The sequence below is a fragment of the Poeciliopsis prolifica genome, unplaced genomic scaffold (genome assembly GCF_027474105.1).
Source record: "Poeciliopsis prolifica strain line A6 unplaced genomic scaffold, Auburn_PproV2 SCAFFOLD020, whole genome shotgun sequence".
Lineage (NCBI taxonomy): Eukaryota > Metazoa > Chordata > Actinopteri > Cyprinodontiformes > Poeciliidae > Poeciliopsis > Poeciliopsis prolifica.
The window spans coordinates 2,797,605-2,820,784 of record NW_026562395.1 but is presented as its reverse complement, the minus strand read 5'-3'; the positions used below and the strand labels follow the sequence as shown (position 1 = coordinate 2,820,784).

Sequence of the window (23,180 nt, the reverse complement as noted above, 5' to 3'; positions counted from 1 at the left end):
GAGTGTCCCCCGTGACTGGCGAGGTCTCTTTTCATCATCTGCCTCCCTGCGCTCTCTGAACAAACACTGGAGCTCGGGGATTTGTCAGAGGTCCGCCACTTGCAGAGAGACGGGAATTAAGCAACTGCAAGACGACAGAAAATCCCCAAATTGCAACCACTTCTGCAAGATGAGGTGTGCAGGAACAAAGAGAGCTCTATAGCTATTCACTAATTTGATACGCGGAGCTCACAGGAAAGCTGGAAAAGAGATAAATAATTCCCCCCCCCCTTTTTTTTTGTTTTATCACTGATTTATTTGTACTGGTAAACATCAAACAGAAACAACAACAAAATCAAGAGCAGTCGGCCTCCAGTTCTCATGATTCTCCCTTTCTCTCTTGCATCGACAAAGTTAATTTACAATGGTTGTTGTCGGCGTGACAAGATAAACGTCTGCGAGTATAAAATATGGAAATGAGCCGTTCCTCTGGATCTCACCCACACGTAATATCAGATTAGTTGCAGCACCTGTCATGCCACCGGAGATGGTTCAGGTTGCCACTCAAATCAGTCGTGACAGGAATCCTATTTGAGCGGAGTCTTTATGTAATTACGAGATAAAAATGTATCGATTCAAACCGGACGGCAGTATTGGGCTGAGTCGACTTGTGCCACAAGAAAGGAAAACACAGGATAAAGAACTGCTGCATTGTGCTGGATCTGGGAGTGTTGGGATGAGGAGCCGGAGCGCTCTCTTGTCTACTACATTCTGTTCCCGCATCTCCGGGATGTGAAGCACATTCCTAATCTCTTGCAAAGTCTCGACGTTCAAAGTCTTCAGAGATGCCGTCACCTCAGGTTAGAGGCGGTGTAATACCATCACACAAGCCCCCTGTGTGATGCTCTCCTTATTATACAGTATGTTCAGGTTACTGCATTCACAACCACATGAACACTTATGGTTGCACTGAGATATATGGTATCTCACAGAACTAAACATTTTTGTACATGGCATTGTTTTTATACATCGTTGTGCCTTTCATTGAAGTTGATATAAAGAAGACTCTGATAGGTTATATGGTAGAAAAACAATGTGAACAATCTCCCTTGACCCCCTGTGTGCCTGCCTTCCTCACGTTCCCCTCAGAGGAATGTCCAAACAAGGAAGAAAATTCTCAGTATGTTCCACAGCAGACTTCCCAACCCAATCCGAGGAAAGCCGAGGACGCACAGGTTGTGAAGTTGAAATCATAAAGTGCTCTCCAGCAGCCACTCAGACCTGGATAGTTTGTCCCTGGCTCGATGAATGTTTGTTGTGCTCTTGAGCTGCGGAAGCTCTCCGCTCATCGACAGGCTGCGCTTGGAGCGCAGGCCGGCCCCGACTTTGGGGTAGGCTACGTAGCAGCGCTCGCTGTACGACGAGTCTGCATTAAGCGAGTGCCTGCGGTTCACTCTCACCGCTCCTGCAGGGACAGTCATATAATGTCGGGAGGCTTGGTGGGGTCGCGGGACTCTTGGAGCAGTAGTCCATTTCTGGGGTTGACCGGGCCCTGGGGGAGCGGTGGAGACGGCAGTGGCTGTTTTGACCTCTGAAGAGTTATTGCGGTTCGTGTTGTTGAGCTCAATGTCCGTCTGAGCTTCAGCCCGCCGGCCCTCCGAGGGTTTCGGTGGAGCGCTGGAACGCTTGGGCCTCGGCGCTCCTGGGGAAGCCGGGTGCCAACTATGGCTGCCAGCAGAGGTAGACACCGTGCAGTCAGGAACAGAAGGTTTTGTGCTGGGCACGGACACGGGAGGTCGTTGCTTGGTTGGCTCTGGAGGCGGGAGGGCGACTCTGACGCATTCCTTGTCGTTCTTCTCTGGACGGAGAACCTGTTTAGAGAGGGACTTGGGGATGCCACAGCCCTGTAGCTGTCCATCGCTGCTCAGCGATCGAATATCCCCCATCTCCAGGGCCTGGTCCGACATGAGATAAACACAAGAGAGAAGGGAAAAACAATGGCACATTTAGTAGACTCCCACATTTTAAAAGCACTACAGTATCTTGCTCTTTGACCAGATCAGCCATTTAACCAGCTGCTCTGGTCAAAGGGATGCCTTGCAAATGTGCTTTTATGATTTGTCTTTTCCACATTTTCTTGCACTGCAGCCACAAGCAGGTGCTTCATAGGGACTTTATATCACAAACCAACATAAAGTGCCCATGAGGACACCCATGAGAACACCGGTGTCCACATGGGACCATTGACATCTAAACATTTTGAAGGTGAAAGTCAAGAGGGTTGAATCAGGGTCAGGTATTCCAGGCTTTGAACATCTCACACACCTAAAGAGAAAAGCCTGACAAGTAGAGCATCAGTCAGAGTTGACCTAACTCCATTTGCAACAGAAATTTAACATTGCATTTTCGACCACAATCAAGCAACATTCATAACAACATTCATTGTTATGAATGTTGCAAATATATCAAATGTAACTTCGTAATATGACGCCTTGAAATTGGTCCTTTGTCCCTTGAAAGACGGCTCTTTCAGGAAGTCATGTAGGGAATTGTTAAACCTAATCAACAGCCTTACTCACCTTGTCTGCATCCCCTTGGTTACACACTCGGTAACGCACAATGAGGAAGATGATGAAGGCGAGCACGGACGCCACGATAATCCCTCCAATGATGACCACGATGGTCCCGCCGAGGAACTGCGACTGCATGAAGTGGCACCGCAGGTACTGCGGCTCGGTGGTGAAGTGGACGCAGCCTATCACCCTGGTGGCGGTCAGCGAGGTGACCTGGTCGTCGTAGATGGCCAGGACGCACAGATCGTACTGCGTACCAGCCGCCAAGTTGTTCACCAGAATGTTCTTGCTGGTTGGGGGGATCATTCTGCAAAGGGGAGCAGACAGATTATTAATCCTACTGTTGTTTTGGATGAAATGACTCTCACAGGGCTACTCAAGATCTTTCTAAGCAAAATCTGTTATTTGACATATGACTTATTCTTTCATCAGTATCACTGGTAAAAACCTGCTTGGAAGCGGAGTACGACTGTTTGTTTAGCAGCCACTGCTGAAAGACCATATGCAATGCTGACCCTTATGTTTATTTTGAAAAAAAAAAAAAGAGTTGGTGCAATGATCTCATCGTATCTCAGTGACTTACAGTAAATCTGGAGTGAAAGCAGGCAGGGAGGAGAGAAAGCTGGGTGTTCTGCGTCTTCAGATAAGCCCACATGAAGCATCTGATGCTCTTTATGAAACAATAGAAGACGGCTCTTTCATCTCCCCATGGGTCTGCAGCTTAATGCTGACATTCTGTTTTTATTTTGTTGATTAGGCATTATCAAGGCCTTGCATATAGTAAATAATACACAAGGGGGATTAGAGTCAACGGAGATAAATTCATGCGCAGTGCATTAGTCTTCCTGTCTTCCTGATGGGATTGAGTGATTTGGCGAACGATGCAAACAGTCGGGTCCGGCTTTTAATGATTTAACAGCCAAAGACGCTCAGGCATTCGTAGCTCAATGTGAACATTAGGAAATGAAATAACCCCAACCCTATGACTGCACAGAAAACATTCTACACCTTCTGTGACCTCGTATCAAGTTCAATGTTTCTGCTCACCTGTACACCAGCGAGTCGTCGTATGTGCCGTTGTACTGGATCTGAAACATGCGGATTCCAGGGATGCTCCTGTGGAAGTTGAACTTCACCAGGGCCGAGGTGGAGGTGGCCTCGGCTATCACCACCTTCTTCTCCTGGCTCGTCTTGGCGTTCCCCAGAGGCACCCCTCCCGCCTCGGCCCCCGTCTTGGTCACTGTGGCGATGTCTGACGATCCGGGGTCGGGCTCTTGCTCAGCGATCGTGTCGTTGGTGATGTGAGGGAGTTTAGCGATGAGCAGATCCACCGTCTGGTGGGCCTCTCCGGCCGGGTTGGAGGCCACACAGGTGAAGGAACCTGAAACACAAACCGATTAGATTATCACTGCGGAGGGGTTTATGACGTCTGTGACCACAAATACCGCCTGGCAGGTATTGTTTTCTTTATGCTAAACAAAAAAAGAAAGAAAAAAACAAGAAAAAACAAACCTGCCACCTTCAGATTTTTTTAATTGCTATTCACTTACAAGCTTTTAACTTCAAATGTATCATTTTCCACAAAATTCAAAATTGGGCTAATAACATTTATGGTACTCTTCTGTTATGCTATTTGGAGAGCTATTTGTTGTTGGTTTGCATTACTTTTGCTATGGCAATGTTTTAATTACCTTCTAAAAATGTATGCAACTTTTTATCAAAGAAAAATGAATTCATCTATGACGTTGCTGCCCAAGTGTGAAGTTGTTTCGAAGCCTGTCACCACAAGCAATAAATCAATTAACCAATTAATCGCATGATAAATTAAAATGAACTTGGTGATTTCCATGTTTGAAGGGAAGGTTTGTTTATCCAGTCTTGATGATCCATTTTATTTGTAGCTTTGTTTGTGTGTGGTTTTTATTTCTGTTTTCTATTCTCTTTGGTTGTGGTGTTTTATTTTGGACATTTAAAACACCTATCAGTTCCAGTGTTAACTCTCCTTTGGGAAATTAAAGTTTATCGGTTTTTGGAGAGCAAACTTGCAACATTAAGCCGTCATCAGTATATGACTTGAAAATAGTCTCAGAACAACAATAAAATAATCTCAAAACAACAGTATTATCGTTCATAGCAATAGTTACTGGGACAGTTTAATGCACAGCAAAGTTTGTTGTTTCATAAAAGGTTTACTGTAATTATTCAATCTTTTTATTATTCTTATCAACTGACCTGTATTGGGATGTAACACATAGCGACACAGTTTAAGCGCCGAATCATCATGCAATTTATTTGAGCGAATCTGCATAAAGAGATTAACCCGGCTTGAGTTAATCTGTCACAATGCCGACAGATTTACCATCACACGCACATTTTTCCGTAGAAATGTCATAAAAATCACCTTTTGCACCAGAGGACTCTAAACGACAGCAAACCTTCCTTGCCTGGTCCAATAAAAACTAAGCAGTCTCTTTCTACGGCGCCTGGCTGTTTTTTTTTTAATGCCGTCAAAATGTGCCTGGTTTTTATCACAGTAGCAAAAGTGAATTATCGGCAGGTTTTCATTTTCGTTCTGCTAGCAGCTGCAGAGCAGGACAAGCCTGACTATCTGAGTCAGAAACAGCGCTGCATTTAACCTCACTGTGGCAACGTGAACTCACAGCTGATGGGGATTTGATAACCAGCAGATTCTCTCAACGCCGTTTCCTTTGAGCTCACTCGCATATTTAAGCTGAAACTTTAAACCGGTTGGGGAAAAAAGAGGCAGTTTAATCACACTGACTACATTTACTCTGTAATAGACTGTCTAGATGACTAGATCTTCTATACAGGAGATTAGAAATACAGTCTTCTAGACCCTGTTGTAGTCTTTCCACATGTGAGGCTGATAAATCCACACACTGTGGTCTTTGGATAACGAGAAAAGTAGCTATATTAAGGTTTTCCATCAGCCTAAATTTGACCAAACTCATTAGAATGCAGATCTGCACTATTAATTGCTTTACTTTGTATTCACATTTCATCTGGAGTATTCAAAATGAAATTTCTAACAATTGACATTAATGCACTTTTTTTTCTGAAAACATCTCCAAGCCGGAGATAACAACAGTAAAGGACTGAAACCTCCTCGGAGGTTTCGCCCTGCAGCAGATGTCAAGATAGGCATCATGATGGCAGAAAAACACAATACTCAAGGTTTACTATTATATCTCTCATAATAGAAAATAAAGCTCTTGGTGCAAAGAAAAAATAGGAATAAATCGTTTCAATCTTACATCTGGAAGATGCCAGACTGAAACAGGGGGCAAAGAGCATTGTTGTAGCATTGCTCGAGAGATACTACAGATCACTCTTCTTGTACATTATATCTATCTATCTATCTATCTATCTATCTATCTATCTATCTATCTATCTATCTATCTATCTATCTATCTATCTATCTATCTATCTATCTATCTATCTATCTATCTATCTATCTATCTATCTATCTATCTATCTATCTATCTATCTATCTATCTATCTATCTATCTATCTATCTATCTATCTATCTATCTATCTATCTATATATATATATATATATATATATATATATATATATATATATATTGACCCAGTCGCACTCAAACCTGCACACATTTACACATCCACTCTTCGCCCCACAAGAACCAGATAATCTCAACAAATGTAAATATATTCAGCATTTGAAAACACAGCATCATGTTGTGGCTTTCCCAGAACGGTGTGGTTTAATCTTCAGAATTTAGCTTTCCTATACAAGTGGGAAAGACTGCAGCTTTTTTCTTTTTTTAAATGTAATGTCAATATGTTCAGCATTGAGGACAAGACTGTTTTGTGCACGACCCAAGATTCAGGCAGTTCTTCAAACGAAAGAGAGCAATGGAAGATTATGTAAGAGCACAAGTACCTCAGCACATGTGTATTTATATCTTCAATAAAATTCTGCGTTTCGATAGTTTTTGATTTAATGTGGGATTTCAGTCAGTCAAGGCAAGAGCTGAATGTGGGGGTATGAAAACGAATTTGACTCCTGACAGGTTTCTTCTGTTTTTAGCTTATTTGTCACACTTAAATGTTTTTGGTGGTGAAGCAAATTTTATTGCAAAAATATAAACCAAATACACACAAGCAGTTTTCATTAGTGGAATGTAACTAAACTTGTGTACTGGGGGGAAAAAAAGGGAATGGCTCCTCTTGTTAAATCATGAACTAACTGTGATTAAGCTTCATTTTTAAGAACACTGAGCTCAGTTTCACAAGCCAAACAGAACTTATTATTACATCACATGCTGATGATAATTAATTTCAATATATCCTCTCTGACAACATGAAAGATCAAAAAAAAAAAGCAACATATGCTCTTAAAAACATCTCATGGGCAAAATACAAAGCAGTTGAATCTGTCCAGAAAGGGTTACAAAGCCATTCCTAAGACATTGAGATGCCAGCAAACCAAATCATTGGGGAAAACAAAAAAAAGAAGCATGAAGCACTGGTGAAGATGTCCAAAAGAGAAAAATCAAGCTAAATTACTCCAGGACCACAAAGACGACTCAGCCAGGAGTTTGCAAGACGACATAGAAATACGTCTGAAGCTCTGCAAGTTTCATTGGCTCAGCCAAAGTCTGCCACAAAATTGGAAAGGATATTGATTTCTTATTTTACTTTTAATGCTTAACCTTTTCAAAACAAGATTAAGAAAAACTAGTATTACAGTTGGGTTCTTGTTGAGGAACTTAAATAACAAGTCATCATTTGCCTCACATCTCAGGTTCACAACATGTTTTCACAAATTTCCATACTTACCCATTTGTAAAGAAGCAAATTGAGTTTATTTTATTTAATCTGAGGTGTTTCCGGTGACAACATCTGGAGGAGGAAAACACATTATTCCTGTAATTCAAACCTGTGAGATGAAATGCCTGGGAAAATGTGCAGAAAAGATTTATATTGGTGATTCTCTGGTGAGCGGTTTGTGAATACACGTCATAAGATATGCAGTTGATATCCTTACAAACTTATCTTCCCACTGTGTGTGACTGAAATGAGACAAATTTGGCGTGGACAATAAAATTGATTGGGCGGCGACGAATCAAACTAGCTGATGCATAAAAAACAAGAAAAAAAAAAAGGATTTTGTCATTAAGTTTAACTCAAGAGAAATGAGGGATCTACATTTCTGCTGCAGCGATGCCCTTCTTTTCTCCGGGGACTCTTTGTTCTCTTATCCATGTCAGCAGATTGCAAGATTATGATAAAATGAAACAAGAGTCTAGTCTTTTCAGCAGTTTTCTTCAAATAATACGCTGTTTTTAACAGAACGTAGAAAGTTTCTCTGACTTTTCAAGTTGTTGTGCAGCTTTGACAGCAGTAACTGCTGATAATTTGCTCTGCACAAGCTGTGTCTCTTTGATGGCATAAACACAGCCCACTTTTAGTCATAGAATATTTTTCTATGCTTTCTATTTTTGAATGAATCTCTGCAAGGCTCTATTTTTGTTTCCCCCCCTTTGCTTCTGCACAGTTTGAACCAAAGCAAAGTGTCTTTGAATATAATGCTGCCGGTGGTCTGATGCCAAATCCTCATCCAGTATCGAGAAACTACAGCTTGAAATGCTATTCATTTTGGCTTCTAAAATTTGTCACAATAACTTTTAAAATCTTAGTCACCATTATTCCCAACAGCTTGAGTTCTGTCATTTATCATTAATAAGTAGTCTCTATATTCACTTTGAATTGAAATGTTATTCTTAAAATCTTCCTTGTTTTACATGTAAATGACGCCTCAGTTTGGATTTGAATGCATTTTAGATTTGACAGATTTATTTTGTAAGGTAGTTCACCAGCGCTAAACTAATACGTTTACTTTTTTGTGCTTGGGGTCCTAAAATTATTTGAAGATAAAAAAATCAATACAGAAATTAAATATCAAAACAAGTTGGTAAATTTATCCTCTTACACTTTAGAGTGAAAACAATGTCTCTATAAAATGCAACTCAACATTGACTCTGATTGGCCAGTTTGAAAGATCACTGTCCAATCGTTGAAGAGTAAAGTCTGCAAAAAAAAAAAAAAAAAAGCAAACAAAACAAACATAAATCACCTGGGAAAATGTGTAGAAATTTTTTTTTTCTTGTGACTTCAGAAAGGGTCTTTATCTTCAGAAAACATCAAACAAGATGATGCTCCGTATCTCTAATGAGATGTTCCCAAACTACAAATCCTTCCCGCACACAGTGTGTTTTGCCTTCAGGATGCTCATCTGAATTGCAAAGTCATTTAAAAAAATTAAGAGTATTGTGCTTGCACATTTTCATATCAAAAGTGAAATACTAGCTCTTGTCTCTTAAGGGTCACAAAACAAAAACACAAATCTCCTCTGATTGGTCAGGTAATTGGTTAAAACTTCAAAGAGAGTTTCTACTGTAATTCTTCAGGGCTGCCAGACCAGACACTTGTGTTTCATGGCGATATGACAAAGCTTTCTAGCAGCTCAGCAGCTCTGTGTCTTTTGTTGGGACTAACTACTCCCTTCGGTGTCTAATTTGGGATTTTTAATTACATAAGCCATACAGTGTAAAACTAAAAGACAGGAGAAGCCCCACCAGGGAGGAGTCGGGTTCTTCTAAACTGGGTTATGATGTTCGCTTAAGTTGCCAGAGCAAACATGCTTGGGATCACTGTACTGTGGCAGAGACGAAGTCGCTCTTCCTTTTGCTTTTGTCGGCCTCCGCCATCTCAGCTGTGCATACTTCATCTTTGGGGCTTTTGTGTGGCGCGAGCAAACATGTCATTCCGTTCTGTCAACATCACAAGCACCGCCGCGGGGAGGGGGGTTGTAAACAGACCTGAGTCCTTGACGGTGCTGATGAGGATCTCCAGCGTGCCGTCCGTGTGGACCACGGCTCTGGAGGAGTTGGACATGAGCCGTGCGTCCGGCGCGATCCAGTGGATGATGGGGTCCGGGTCGCCCCTGGCTTTGCAGCGCAGAGTCACGCTCTGGCCCTCCAAAGCATGCAGCTCCTGAGTCAGAGGGACGCAAGGTAGAGAGGAATGCGTTATGTAAACACACACACACACACACACACACACACACACACACACACACACACACACACACACACACACACACAGAGTCGGTATTACATGTGAGTTATTGTCAGTGATGGTGCCGCTTTACTCCATTCCCCACCGCAAAACTGAACTTGAAAACTGTGATGGTTCAGAATGAAAATCTCAATTTTCTGTCGCTTTGGATAGCACAGATTTGCTGAAGAAGTTTCACTTTCAAAAGGTTCATAAGTTTTAACTTCTTCACAAACTTCAACGGATTTCATCGGGATTTCATGTGACCGACACAAAATAGCATGTCGTTGTGAAACAGGAGGATATGTGCTTTTTGAACGTTGCATTTGTCTGTCTGTCTGTCCGACTACTAGCAAATTTTTAATTTTGCCAGAGTCTCTGAATTAACTTTATATTTGGACTTTGACTAGATCTGCCGAGCCCATAAAACATTCTTGAATCTAAAACATGAGTTTAGAACAGGAATCAAATATGCAGGTCCTTGTAAGACTTTGTCAAAACCGATTACACGCATTCAACGGTTTGATTCAGGCATGTTGAATTAGAGATCACATTAAAATGTTGCAGAACGTCAGCCAATAAGGACTGAAGTCTGAGACTCTTGAGCTAAACCACTCAGTTGCATCTCTGGCTGTATGTTTCTTATTCTAGTGGAAGGTGAACCAAGTTTTCCTCCAGGATTGTTCTGTATTTAGCTCCCTCCTCAACTCTAACCAGCTTCTTTGTCCTTGTAGAATAAAAAGCATCCCCACTGCATGATTCTGCTACAACCATGTTCTCATTTTAATAAGACAAGCACGTTCTTTAAAAAAATCCTCCTTGAAAAGCCTTACAACAGACTAACACTTAGGTAAACATTTAACCAAACTCCTCCAACTGTGAAGCCAGCAGTTTCTCTGAGACTTCTCATGCTCCGGAGATTGTATTTGCTGAGACAGTTACTAGGAAGCCCGACGTGGCACCTTGGATTAGCTACAGCCATTTCTGGCTCAGAGCCTGTAACAGTAGAGTGTGTTATGTCTTAACAGTGAACAATTCAATTTGGAGATTATACCTGCGAGTGTCTGGTGATAAGAGGCGGCTCACACAGGAACTCTTCCTCTGAAACGGTCCAGAAATAACGCCCTGCTAGGTGTTGCGGGGAAGCACAGGTCTCCAGATCATCCTCCCTCTGCAGCCTCCGCAGCCACAGCAGCTCACAGTTGCACCTCAACGGGTTGCCGCCGAAGCTCAACGCGAACGACAAGGGCCCCATTATGCCGGAGGTCGCCAGCACCCCGGCTCTTTGGAAAACGGGGTCAGGAGGGAGTTTCTGCAGCTTGTTGGAGGTTACGTCCAGCCTCTTAAGCTTCTGCAGCCCAGAGAAAGTGCCCTCTGGAATCAGGCTGAGCATGTTGTGGTCCAGGTTGAGGGTATGAAGGTTGGACATCCTCTGAATGGCTATCCAAGGGGCGCTTTCCAAGTTGTTGTAGGACAAGTCCAGCTCTTCCAGCGCTGTTAGGTCGTTGAAGGCCCCACTGTGGATGTGGGTGAGCTGGTTGTTGTTGAGAATGAGGTGGTGCAGCTTGGACATGCCGCTGAAGGTGTCATTGGTGATGCGGGTCAGCCGGTTGCTGTCCAGGTGAAGAGCGCGGAGGTTCTCCAGGTCCCTGAAGGCATACGGTGCAATGGACCCGATGGTGTTGCGAGAGAGGGTCAGGTCCACCAGCTTGGTCATGTTGGCAAAGTCTTTGCGCTTAATGCTGGTGACGAAGTTGTCGCCGAGCCGCATCTCCACCGTGTGCCTGTCGATGTTGGGGGGCACGAACAGCAGCCCCTTTTTGTCACACAGTGTCGCCAGGTTGGGGTTCAGCATCTGGCAGACGCAGCGTTTGGGGCAGATCTGGACCTTGTGCGCCTTCACAGCCATGCCCAGGATGATCAGGTAGACCAGGAACGACTCCATTTTACGTGAAATCAGGTAAACAGACCTAAAAAAAAAGAGACGCAAAACAATGAAGGTGAGCTATTTCTAAGATTTATACGCAGGAAGGAAAAGGAGAGGTTTGGATTTCAGTGTTTTTCAGGTTTTCTAATTTCCTGTTGTTTCTTGTGTCTTTTTTGCTTTTCTTCCATGTTATCTACCTTCCTACCTTGACACCTTCATTCTTAAATGTGACCTTCCATGCTACCTTGCGTCCTATCTCGTTTCATTTCATGTGCCCTTCTTTTTTTTCTTCCTTGCTTGTGTCCTTCTTAGCGTCCTCATATGCCCTACCTAAGTTGTGTCCTTCCTTCTTTCCATCCTTACATCCATTATTGATTCCCTTGTTTATTCTTTTTTAACTTTCTTTCTTGTGAAATTTTGTCTCATTCCTAGTATTCGAGGAGTGAGGAATGTGATACTTGCTCCGAGTTTCCTTCCTTTGCTCCTAACTCCCTGAGTTAGTTCATTTGTTACTTTCTTCTGGGTTTCCAATCTCCCATTGCTTCTATTGTCCTTCCTCCTCTGCTTCCTTCCTTCCTTCCTTCCTTCCTTCCTTCCTTCCTTCTCTGCTTCCTGAGAAGGAAGCAGAGAAGGCTTAGTTCTATTTAAACACTCTCACCACACTCATATTTACCATTTGTGGTGAACTATTCTAATTTGAACATTAAGGACTGAGAACTGGCACATGTGTAGGAACCCCATGCTTCTGAAGCAGACCAACATGTAACCTATGGAAATATTAGTTGTGTCACCACTAACTAAGTGGATTATTTGTTTCTGGAGCGATCGCCCACATGGCGAGATAATTCCCTTTTAACTGAAGGAATTCTGCCTTGGAAAGTTGAAGCTTTTGCGCTGCATTTGGAACGCCAATGCCGCCAACTCGACGCTCTGGGAAACCAAACAGTGGGCAAGAAGTGAAGCAAGTCAACGCCTGATCAAACAAATACAGGCTGCTCAATTACACATGACGCTAATTAATCACCTGCTGACTTGTGAGTGAAACATCGTTAGTAACCTTGCATGATTCTCTCTCTTTTTTTTTTTTTTGTGGCGGCTTTCCCTTTAAGCCCCCGCTCCCCTCTACATACTTTCTGTTTTTGATATGATAATGCCAACGCTTTTATGTTTGTGTACAGAAGGATGAAAGTCTCGACTGGCAGTTTGGGGGCCTCATAAAAATTAGACCGATATCTCTCCGGATCATATCGCCAATAGGAAGGGATGATTGGGCCCAGAGCCTCGGCGAATGTGTGCTCTGCCTCGCTATTGATTTTCTCTCGCCTCTCTCTGCTGCTTCTTTTACTTATGACACAGCCGAGACGAGAGGATAAGATGAGATCCATTTGATGAATCCGGAGACGCTGTCAGGGATGTGGAATGTCATAAAACTAAGACCTTGGAGATCAGATCACAGCTTTGCAGGTGAGCCACAATGTATCAGAGCACAAGTGACACGACAAGTGATTATATTACGGAGGGTCTGGCCTTCTGGGCGACCCCAGCGGCGCACATAAAAGGTACAGCAGTTTAATCGAAAGTCCGAAAGACAATCTTTAAATACAGAGAGGAACGGCTGATTTATCATTAAAAACCTTTATCGTCAGTACCCACAATCAGTGGCGCAAAAACTGGGTGTGTAGGTTTTATGTGATGCATTGGGGCTCCCTGCCAGAGTGGGCGCCAAAATAATGGGGTGATAATTGCACCAGTAATCGTGCCTATAATGCAGAGAGAGGCCTGTGGGCCAAAACTGTCAGCTTGAAACTAAAGAAGAGAAACAAAATTTAGATTTTTTTCTTTTGTTTCCTTTTTATTTGTACTATTTTCATTAAATAAAGTCTCATTTCTGTAGGAAATGGAGCTGTAAATCAACGTAGATGTGATCAAATCTCTCAGCTTCGCCTTGTTTAAAAAAAAACTGCTGACAATGTTTCAAACCTAACATTTATTTCTAACATCTTTGGATTTGTTGTCATTTTTGACCACCTGAAACAATAAAACAACAGAATGTGGGTCCCTCTTTCTCCAGAAACTATCGGATTATTTAGCTGAGTTCACCACCAAGGTCTCACTGAATCTTTCCTCTTTTACTCACTGTGAACTTGAAGTCAAAGTGAAAGACATTATCGACAAAATATAACTCGAACTCATCTAAATTCTTTTGGGAAATCTAGTTGTTTTTTTTTTGTCCGCATCAATCTTCAGCCTCAAACTGTAAAGTCAAAGTTGTGACGCTTTTGTTTTGTGATCAAGGGCCACGAATGCCATCATGTGCCTGCATGCACCTAAGAAAGAATATCCGCGTCCCCGCCCATGGTGTCAATGTTAGCCCTCAGACAGAGCAAATAAAATTCTTGCTTCAGCGAAAAGAAACTGTCATGCCATGAAAGCAACTTCTGCACCTGAGTGGCGACGCACAGCTCGGTGTAATAACCTCGCCCCTCTGAGTGCGCTGAAAGGCTAATAAAGAAAACAGCACACAGGGTAAGAGTGACACACCGGCAAGCGGGGGCACGCTGTGGGTTTTCTTTTTCTTTTTTTCGTCTTCTTCTTCTTCCAGCTCACATGAGGTTGGTGGAGAAGGAAGCCCGGTGGCAGCCGCTGACAGCTGGGTAAAAAGTAGCGCAGCCTGACAAGGAGGCAGGAACGAGGTCGCCTTTAAATGGCACATAATAGCGAGGGGAGGAATATTATTGGGGGAGAACATGCTGACATTTTTATGAGGCGCTGCTGATGAAGCGGCGAGAAATAAACGTCTTCCCCTGACCCATTTTTATGTGGGACAACTTCGGCAGAGACGCGCAAGATTTGTGGATTTTGTGTGGCGGTGCGTGGACTCGAGTTCGGAGATAAATGGAGTGGGGAGACGGCGCTGACTGCTGCCGGGCTCCTTATTCTTAAAAGGCCTTGGGAAAATGTTCGGCTCCCATCGCCGTTCACATTTTCTCATTTTGTCATGCCGAGACCACAAACCCTCCACCTGCTTTGTCAGGAGTTTATGGAACAAACCAAAACAAAGCACTGTGAGGTGGAATTAAAAGGATGGATGGATCTTCTTTTTTTTTTTTTTTTCTCAAATGGCAATCTAAAAAGTGTGGCAAGCACTTGTATGTAGAGCCAATAATCTCATGGTATGTTGCTTAAATTGTAGCTGTAGATTGTTAAGATTGAAGGAGTTTAGGCTGAGATTGGATGCATAGCATAAATTTTTGGATTCGTAGGAGTAATCTGGACTTTGATTAGGCCCTTCCGTTACCTGAATGTGCTTTGATGTACATGCTCATCATGCTCGAAGGCAAACCTCCATCTTTGCCTCGTCTTTTCCCTTATGGCTCTTCTTTCATTGTGGATTAAAGTAATGTGTGATATGTTATCTTGCTATGTTGCTGCAGAGTCCTGTTTTTGTTCAAATTTAACATTTATCCCCATGCAAATAAACAATAATGAATGAACGACTGCAGTACCCTGCAAGATTTTCTTCATGATTGCCCTTTATTCACCTCCTTGAGTGACCTTGAGTATTATGAAAGGTGCGCCTAAATAAATTCTAAAGCTGCTATCGTTACGTAGCCCAAAGAAAGTTTCATTTTGGTTTGATCTGACCAGAACACCTCAGTTGAAAGGTTTTCTGTAGATGTCTATGTCTTTCTGCCAACAGTGACTTTCTGTCTTTCTCACCACTCTGCCATAAAGGCCGGATTTGTGGAGCGCGCGGCTAATAGCTGTCCAGTTAGCAGGTTTTATTTCCTGAGCTGTTGGTCCCTGCAGCTCCTCAAGAGTTGCCGAGGGACGTTTGCTTCTTCTCTGATCAATACTCCCTCTGACCAATGCGCCGGTTTGCGGCGACACCAGGTTGTTTGTGGTTTGGACGTTGTGCAGAAGTCAGACGGGTTTAACTGTGAGACGTTTAAAACCTGGTCATTTCAGTGTTTATCTCTCGTGTTCCTGGTCATTATCCGGCCGTTTGTCCCAATGTGCGCCGACAAAACTGCACGGCCTTCACAGCACGGCTGATTGAAATGAAAAAGCAGCTGGAACTGGTTATTGATGAGGTGTTTGGAAGGGAGCTGGCAGGACTGGGTTTGATTCAGGTGCAAATCCAAATGCAGCTCGGTCTATCACACAAAATCCCAACAAAAAAAATATCTAAGCGTGTGGCTTTAACAAGACAGCTGAAGCTACTTGTGAGCAAGCCACAATATTTCCCCACTTTAATCTATGTGTGCATATGTAGGGGGAAATAAAACGGCTTCAACAGCTGAGGTGTAATCAGTGTGTGCCAAACATCTTTTCCCCTTGCTGAATGGTCTGGTTGTGCACTGAGGCAAAGAGAACCTGCTATTTCCAGTCTCAAATGGCGCTGAAGACATGATATTGATTCACTCTGCGGAGACAGGGCCCTCTCTTTTCTTTTGCCGCTAAAAACCCAGCCAAACGTGAAGGGAACTGTTGCAGTGGTAATCTTTTCAAGATTTGTTCTGCGAGGACAAAAGGAAAAAAAAGGACGCCACGTGTTTCCCGCCCAGCCTCACGGCAAAGTGTCCGGCAGCAAACGGTCCTATCTGCTACCGTCTCCTCAATTTGCATTTAATTACGGCCGCTCTGTTCCACGGAGATTTGCATAACAGGTTGCACTCATCAGGTACACGAACAGAAAGGTAGATAATCAATTAATGCTCTCATCAATCACACACTTGATCTTTAAATGTCACACCCCGCCTCCCGGAAAATCATTACCGTCCAGGTTGCGGATTTCATGACAGCGATGCGACGCGGGGAGGCCCGGGAATAAACAAGGAAGAGAGCAGACAACGTATCAACGCGTGGACCGCAAGAGTCCTGCTTTTTGTCAATCAAACTTTCGCTTACTACCTCCGAGCAGGTACTTCCACCCTTAGAGAGCGGAGCAGACTGACAGCCCACCCACATATGCACACTGGTGGGTGGATTTGTGCCTAATAGAGGCGCAAGCTAACCACACACACACACACAACAACAACATCTTCCAGCTACAGAGACACTCGTGCACTGCAGCAGCTTTAGCAGAGGATATCCATGGTCTCCCTCGGGTGGCATTTGCCAAGAAAATCCTTATGCAGCACGTCGCATGCCAATCAGCCTTGGGAGGTCACAAGGGAGGGGATATGTTTTCAGATGGTCTAACTTATGGTGGAGATCATGCGAAGACGTATAATCTCCTGGAGTGGAAATCAGGGGAAGCGGCCCGGTGCGCTAATGAGATCCGTCGATGCTGCGGCGGCACATGGCAGCGTGTAACCCTGGATTACTTGGTGATTTGCGGCCCTCCTGCTGCCTCAAGGAAGTGTTGCGAACGTCAAGGAGGTAGACCGACGCTGCTGCAACGTGATGGCAGAACGGCATCGACGCAGCAGTGACACGACTCTGCTTTGAGAGGCCAAATGGATCCCCGAGTAGAGGATCGTATTTTCACTGAGCTGGGAGAAATTCTGACCGCACGCCGATGTTGTTGTGGACCTTCCACCATACATACATACACTTTTTAGTGTAAATGTGTGCATGTGCTGTGACGCCTGTTTATCAGCAATAAGTCTGCCAATGTTAGAGAGGGATAACTCCTGGGTGACAGCCTGGATGTCATGGCAACACAGAAAACGTCGGATTTGGGCGCAAAGTAATCAGCAGCTGATTTTTTTTTTCTTCTTTTTTTCTTCCTAGCAGTCCTGACATGATCTACAGCAAAGGTTACGGTTGAAGGCCGTGACGGAGACCCACTGCACCATTTATGACAGGAGAAGACTGCAAACTCAGCTAATTCTGTATTGGGTTTGACGTCTCAATTGATTTTCCCAGTCTTACACATAATAATAAAAAAAAAAAAGAAAACCTAGATGTCTTGATGGGAATCCTGATGCAGTTTAAATAATTTTTCCCGGTGAGAAAGGCTTGCGTGTGTGTGTGTGAATGTGTGTGTGCGTGGGCATTTGCGTGTGCCAGGGGGATAGCATACTAAGCAGAGCCCACTGCATCAATAGAAGTGCTGTTCATTAGAATCTACATTTCCTCCTTGTAATTCCCAGTGTTTTACTCCACGCGGCATCACAAGATATTCCGTGTTAACTCGATCTGCGGGATATTTCCCAGTTGGAGAGTAGGTCAAAACTCTTCTCTTGTTCTTCATTTTATGTGTAAGCCAAGCTGGTTGGGCGGGGGAGGGTGGGGTGTGCGGATCGCGTTTGGATCTTAATGTGAATTACAAATGGGATTTGGCTCCATTGCAACAGATCCTGATGGAACCTGGAATTTGCTTCAAGGCTGACAAATGGAGAGAATCCCTGAGAATCAGATTCAACTGCTCGCCTAATCTCAGAGATATGATAATTAGTGAGCGTCCCTTTTTCTTGCCAGCTATAGCTGTAAATCAGATAAATCATGTTAAGTGTTGTTATTGCATTTTCAACCACTATCAGTTTCACCTGTGGTTTTGGCAACTGCAGACTTTGTAGTTCATTTCTATGTGGATTTTCTAAAAAGCAATAAAATGATGCTTCGTGTGGGATTGGTCTTTTGACCAAAATGTAAGCTGCCTCATATTGTTTGGATCTCATTGCTGCAGGACCTGCACAGTTGCTTAGGCTGCAGCCTTCTTTGTGGCGCGTAATATATCTGTTAGCAGCAGTATATATATTTTAATTTTTTTTCATTAGTGAAGGTACTAACAAAGCTCAGCTGTCGTGTTTTAGAAAACACAGACAAAGAAGACATCTGAAACTGAATCTCCATTTCCTCTTGTTTGCATAGAAAATGCTGTTGCTGCAGCACAGCCTTCTGTAACGGGAAGTTAGAAAAGTGATGAAAGTTCTTATTAACACTGCAACACTGAGTCGTGACAATGAAGAATGAATGGAATCTAATGGTTAAGTGGGAATGAATGGCGGTCGCGAGCCTTTGTTGGCCTCCTGAATAAGACGGAGAACAGGCACAAAGGGTGTATTTGTTTTATTATTGGATATGAATTGGCTTCATCTAGTGGTCTGGGGCACCTTTCCAATGACAAAAATGAGTACAGAAACATACAGTGCTGCTGACCTAAGTCAGCTTCTTACAAATCTATTGTTGATAGCCAGCCGCCATAATCAAGCATTTTCACACACAGATCAAAATTTGATTATATATGTTAATAAAAGCAGAACTATATTCATATCCTTGAATTGAGAAATGCCTGGGAATTATTGGACTTTGCTGTTTTGTGTGCTTCCCTTCTCATATTTGTCTAAATCCACCAGGGTCCTGTCTTCGTCTTTCATTTTGAGACCAATGCCAAGCCCATCGGAGACTAATCTGACAAATTGCTTCTAAGTTATTGGGCTCTTGTTTTTCATTAAAGCCCCCAAATGAGGCCGTAGTGTTCGCCGTGCAGTAGTTGCCCAACTCAATGCAGTCAGGTTCGCATTTGTAGTCGAATGTCTCAAAGGAAAACGGTCAGCGCTATCCGTGTGCGATGTAAGCAAAAGGATGATGTATTTTAGTTGGCAGCTGGAAGACTTGCCAGCTTAACATGAGAGAAACTTCACACAATTAGCAGGAAAGAATATTTCCAATGAAGAATACCAGAGTCTTTCCCAGCAGAATAAAAAGCAACCTTCTGCTCGGCTAGTTTTTCAACATGGACGCATTTGGGTCTCCCAATTTGAAATCCATCCCTAACTCACTGGGGACTAATCTGACAAATTGGTTCTAAGTTATTACGTTTTTCCTTTTCATTTGCCTCAAACCCCCAGATGAAGCCATAACGTCACTGTGGAGTAAATGTCAGTGGATGCCCATCGGAATGCAGTCAGATTGATATTTGAAGTCGAATGCCTCCAGATAAACAGTCGGTGCCATTAAACCGTAGCAAAAGACAAGGGAGCAGGTTTCTGGAAAATTAAGCGAAAACAGTGATGGAAATATGATGTTTCCATAAAGTTCACCCAGCTGATTATCATATAGATGACTGAAGTCAATTTAAAAGAATGCACAAAATGACTGCAGCCAGTTAGCATATTGGTGACAAGCTAAACGTAGTTCTATTGGAATGTAGATGAGAGAATATGGATAATATGCTATGCTGTATTACACGTAGGATTTTCTATGATTTCGTTGATATGTGAGAAGACAAAGGCCAAACAGAAACCATCTTTGCACCAACTGTTTATTTTTCTCTATGCCAAAGATCTTTGGGGTACTGTTGTTTCTGCCTCACACAGCAACAAAACAACTTAGTAATAATAATAGTAGGCTGTAAACATATCATATAATGCACACACACACATGGGGGAGCAAATACATTCATATCCAGTGAAAGTCTTTAAATGTAACATCCAGTGGTGTGTGCATGTGTGTGTGTTTTCTCTAAGTACAGAACAGAAACAGCAACACAAAAAAAAACACAGCTGGCCTGGTTAATGAAGTATGGATTTCCACTACAGGATTTCACAAAGAATAGAGCGCAATAAAGACAAAAACAGCAAACTGCACTTTGTGTTTATGTGGGTTAACGACTTCACAAGAGGCACGAGGGCCGAGCTGATCAGCTGCTGTTGAGTGAGCAACTTCTGACAGATTGTGACGCCGTGATCCTGCAGCGTTCGGCTACGACGGGGTCGAGTTTTACACGTCCAACTCGCCGTTTGACCCCCGGTGACCCACAAGCCACCACAGACTGGCGGCGGAGCAAATGAGAGACGACGACATTTAGCGTAACTGTTTATATTCTTGTTGATTCTAATTGGTTTCTGTGCATGTTCACCACTCGTAACATGCCATATTCTGACTGTGACACTTTTCTTTGATTTTCCAGTGAAAAACAACAACTTGCGGTGTAAACTGCTCCAAATGTTCTTTGTTCCAACTAACCATGATGGGATTATTCATGCATTTCTTCTCTGTCGTGTTTGTTAAAGTGATGATGATGGGATGAGTTGGACTGCAGGTGAATGGAGCTAGGGGCTAACTGGCTGGATGGGGCACATAAAAATGTTCATATCGACCGAACGTAGATCACACAGATCCTGCAGAAAATATTCTTAATAAATATTATTTTTTATTTCCAAGGACTAGTCTTAACGGGTTTACATATTTTAAGGGTGATTGTAGTAGATCTTCGATAATGACACTGTAGTTTTCATAAACCGCTCCCATGTCTTGTTTTGTTTCATTTTTGCCAATTCTTCACAAAATCCACGTTTTGTTCATGCGAGTCACAGATCTCCGAAAGAGGAACTTAATTTGAAAGGAGAACAACAGAAAATCGCAAATACCTTCTGTGATGTCACAGCACAGGCATCGGCTCGGAAGCTAGTCTTCAGGAGTTTATGTCATCTCAGATAAATGACAACTTGCAACAGGAAAAAAGCACAACACCCGACCACAAAAGACCCAAAATGTGACAAATCGTATCTGAAGGGAGATGAAGTGGTCCCACACAGACGTCGGCACCGGGTTTCCCTTTAAAGGAAGCCCTTCTTCGGCCCGTTTTGGAAGCGATTCGGCTCAGTGAACGCGAGAGGCCGGTGTGGCCGAGGGGCCACCGGTCACATCCCCGGCCACTGCAAACAGCAAACACTGAGCACATTCACAGAGCAGCGAGAGCAAACACTGGCATCAAAATGAGGCGTGGGCTCGCTTTCACTGGGGCAGCAGTTGCAATGGGGGGCCTCGGGCTCTCATGAATAATAGGAGACGGATAACCAACACTCCACAGAGGGGGCAAGACCCTTATCTGTCTATAACAATCATATCTGTTGTTTGTCTTGTCTTTTTTTTGTCTCCTTCCTCTTCATCCTTTTTGTGCCACTGATGCTCCAGTCACCTGGCAACATGCCCCTCTTCTCAGACTCATCAGTTTTGCTATTTGGACTAATTGGGACTTCATCCCGTGCTGGTGACGGAGTGCAATTTGCATATCAGCTATAATCACAAAAGACAGGCTGCATCACAGTATGGGCTCTCAGGACACCATCAAACAAATCCTTTTTATTATTTATTTATTTAATTAATTTAGCAAAAGACCGAATAGCGAGGCACCGTTCTCAGTTTCACCTGTAGGAGAAAAAAAATGCATCCAAGAGGATACTATTAATAAAACCATTACATCTGACGGCACGCCTCGGGGAACAGAGAGGGGTTTTGTTTTTTGATTTTTTGACCTTGCGGTATAAGTGTGCTGTCATGAGAATCCCTGTCACATTCAAATGAGAACTACTCCAAGTCTTCCTCAAAAAAAAAAAAAAAAAAAAAAAAAAAGAAGGAGAAAAGAGTTCAAACCCGCGGTGTGAAATCTTCAAATTTTACCTTCCAGATGAGACGTGAAGCCCGGTCAGAGGAGGCTGGCTGCGGTCTGATCTCCTCCCGGGAGCAGTGCTGGCATACCGGGGGGGTTGTGGTGTGTGTAGGGGGGGGGAGGCTCGCCTGAAAATGGGACCGACGGCGCCTCTCGGAGATTATTCCGGGCAGCTATCCCGCAGCACGCGCCTCGGCTCCTATAATGTGCGGCGGCCTGCGGAGCGAGCGATGCCCTTCAAGGAATCCATACCCGGCGGATAAAGGGCAATTCCTCCTTCCGAGCGATCCTCTCGCATTAGATAACGCTCACAGGGAAAAAAAGGGAAAAAAATGTCTTCATTTTTAGAAAGAGGGGGGCTGCTGGGGGGGAAGAGGGTGAAGGGTGGAGGGTGGGGGCGCAAACTGCGTGAGGGGTCCCGGTGTGGATCGCCTCCACTGCGCATCCAGAGGAGGAGAAACGCCTTTTTTTTTCGGCTCTAAAACACGGCGCAGGGTGGCTGGTGTTGCGCTCAGTCCGACCAGATGTTCGTCTCGCTTTCGCAGGCTTTTTGTTTTTTTGTTGTTGTCTTTTTTTTCCCTCCCCAGTCCGCGCGACGCGAGCGGCTCAGTCAGGAGCGACTTTAATCCAGACTGACAGAGAGCTCTCTGCTCTCTGCCGTCGCAGGCGGCGTTGGTCCCCCCCGCTTTGCCCCCCGGACCGCTGTCTGCCACCGACCCGGCTCCGTTTCTTGACCAGCAGCAGCAGCAGCGGCGGCAGCGTTGTGCCCGGAATGGTAATCCGTGCGCTCCGAGCCGCACAGAGACCGTTTGTGCGCAGCAGCAGCAGCAGATGCAGCAGCAGCGGTAGAAGCTCGCAGCCCGTCCTCACAGGCAGGCATCATAATTTATTCATGTGGACCGAACTACTGCTGCACGAAAAAAAAGAAATAAATAGGAAAGAAAGAAAGAAAGAAAGAAAGAAAGAAAGAAAGAAAGAAAGAAAGAAAGAAAGAAAGAAAGAAAGAAAGAAAGAAAGAAAGAAAGAAAGAAAGAAAGAAAGAAACGGATATGAGCTCTTATAAAAACAGAGCTGGTTGTCGATCAGATTCACACGTTCATGAAATGAAACATGAGTGGAGCTGCATTGAAAATCCATCACTTTCTTTTGCATGAACTCTTTTCCTGCGTTTTTCCTTCTTTTTTTTCGCGGACCAAACCAAAAATAGCTGAGCAGTCCCCTGATGTTCAATAGATCTTTTTGGGCAAGAAAG

At 43.7% G+C, this 23,180-nt stretch overlaps 1 protein-coding gene across 1 annotated transcript; it reads right to left on the bottom strand.

Annotated features, from left to right (window-relative positions):
* Positions 1–285: 285 nt before the first annotated feature.
* On the bottom strand, positions 286–22,814 carry lrfn5b (leucine rich repeat and fibronectin type III domain containing 5b). Its single transcript, XM_055044295.1, has 6 exons — positions 21,940–22,814; positions 10,711–11,626; positions 9,419–9,593; positions 3,600–3,933; positions 2,559–2,859; positions 286–1,934 (listed from the first exon to the last, which is right to left on the bottom strand). The coding sequence occupies exons 2-6, from the start codon at positions 11,599–11,601 to the stop codon at positions 1,230–1,232; spliced, it is 2,406 nt and encodes an 801-aa protein (XP_054900270.1). The 5' UTR covers positions 11,602–11,626; positions 21,940–22,814; the 3' UTR covers positions 286–1,229.
* Between the last annotated feature and the right edge of the window lie 366 nt (positions 22,815–23,180).

Coding starts and splice junctions, on each gene's coding strand:
- lrfn5b (XM_055044295.1), bottom strand. CDS start 11,601: ATGGAGTCGTTCCTGGTCTACCTGATCATCCTGGGCATGGCTGTGAAG. Junction 3,934..9,418: donor CAGCACCGTCAAGGACTCAG/GTCTGTTTACAA, acceptor TTTGTGTTTCAG/GTTCCTTCACCTGTGTGGCC. Junction 1,935..2,558: donor ACCAAGGGGATGCAGACAAG/GTGAGTAAGGCT, acceptor ATGTCGGACCAG/GCCCTGGAGATGGGGGATAT.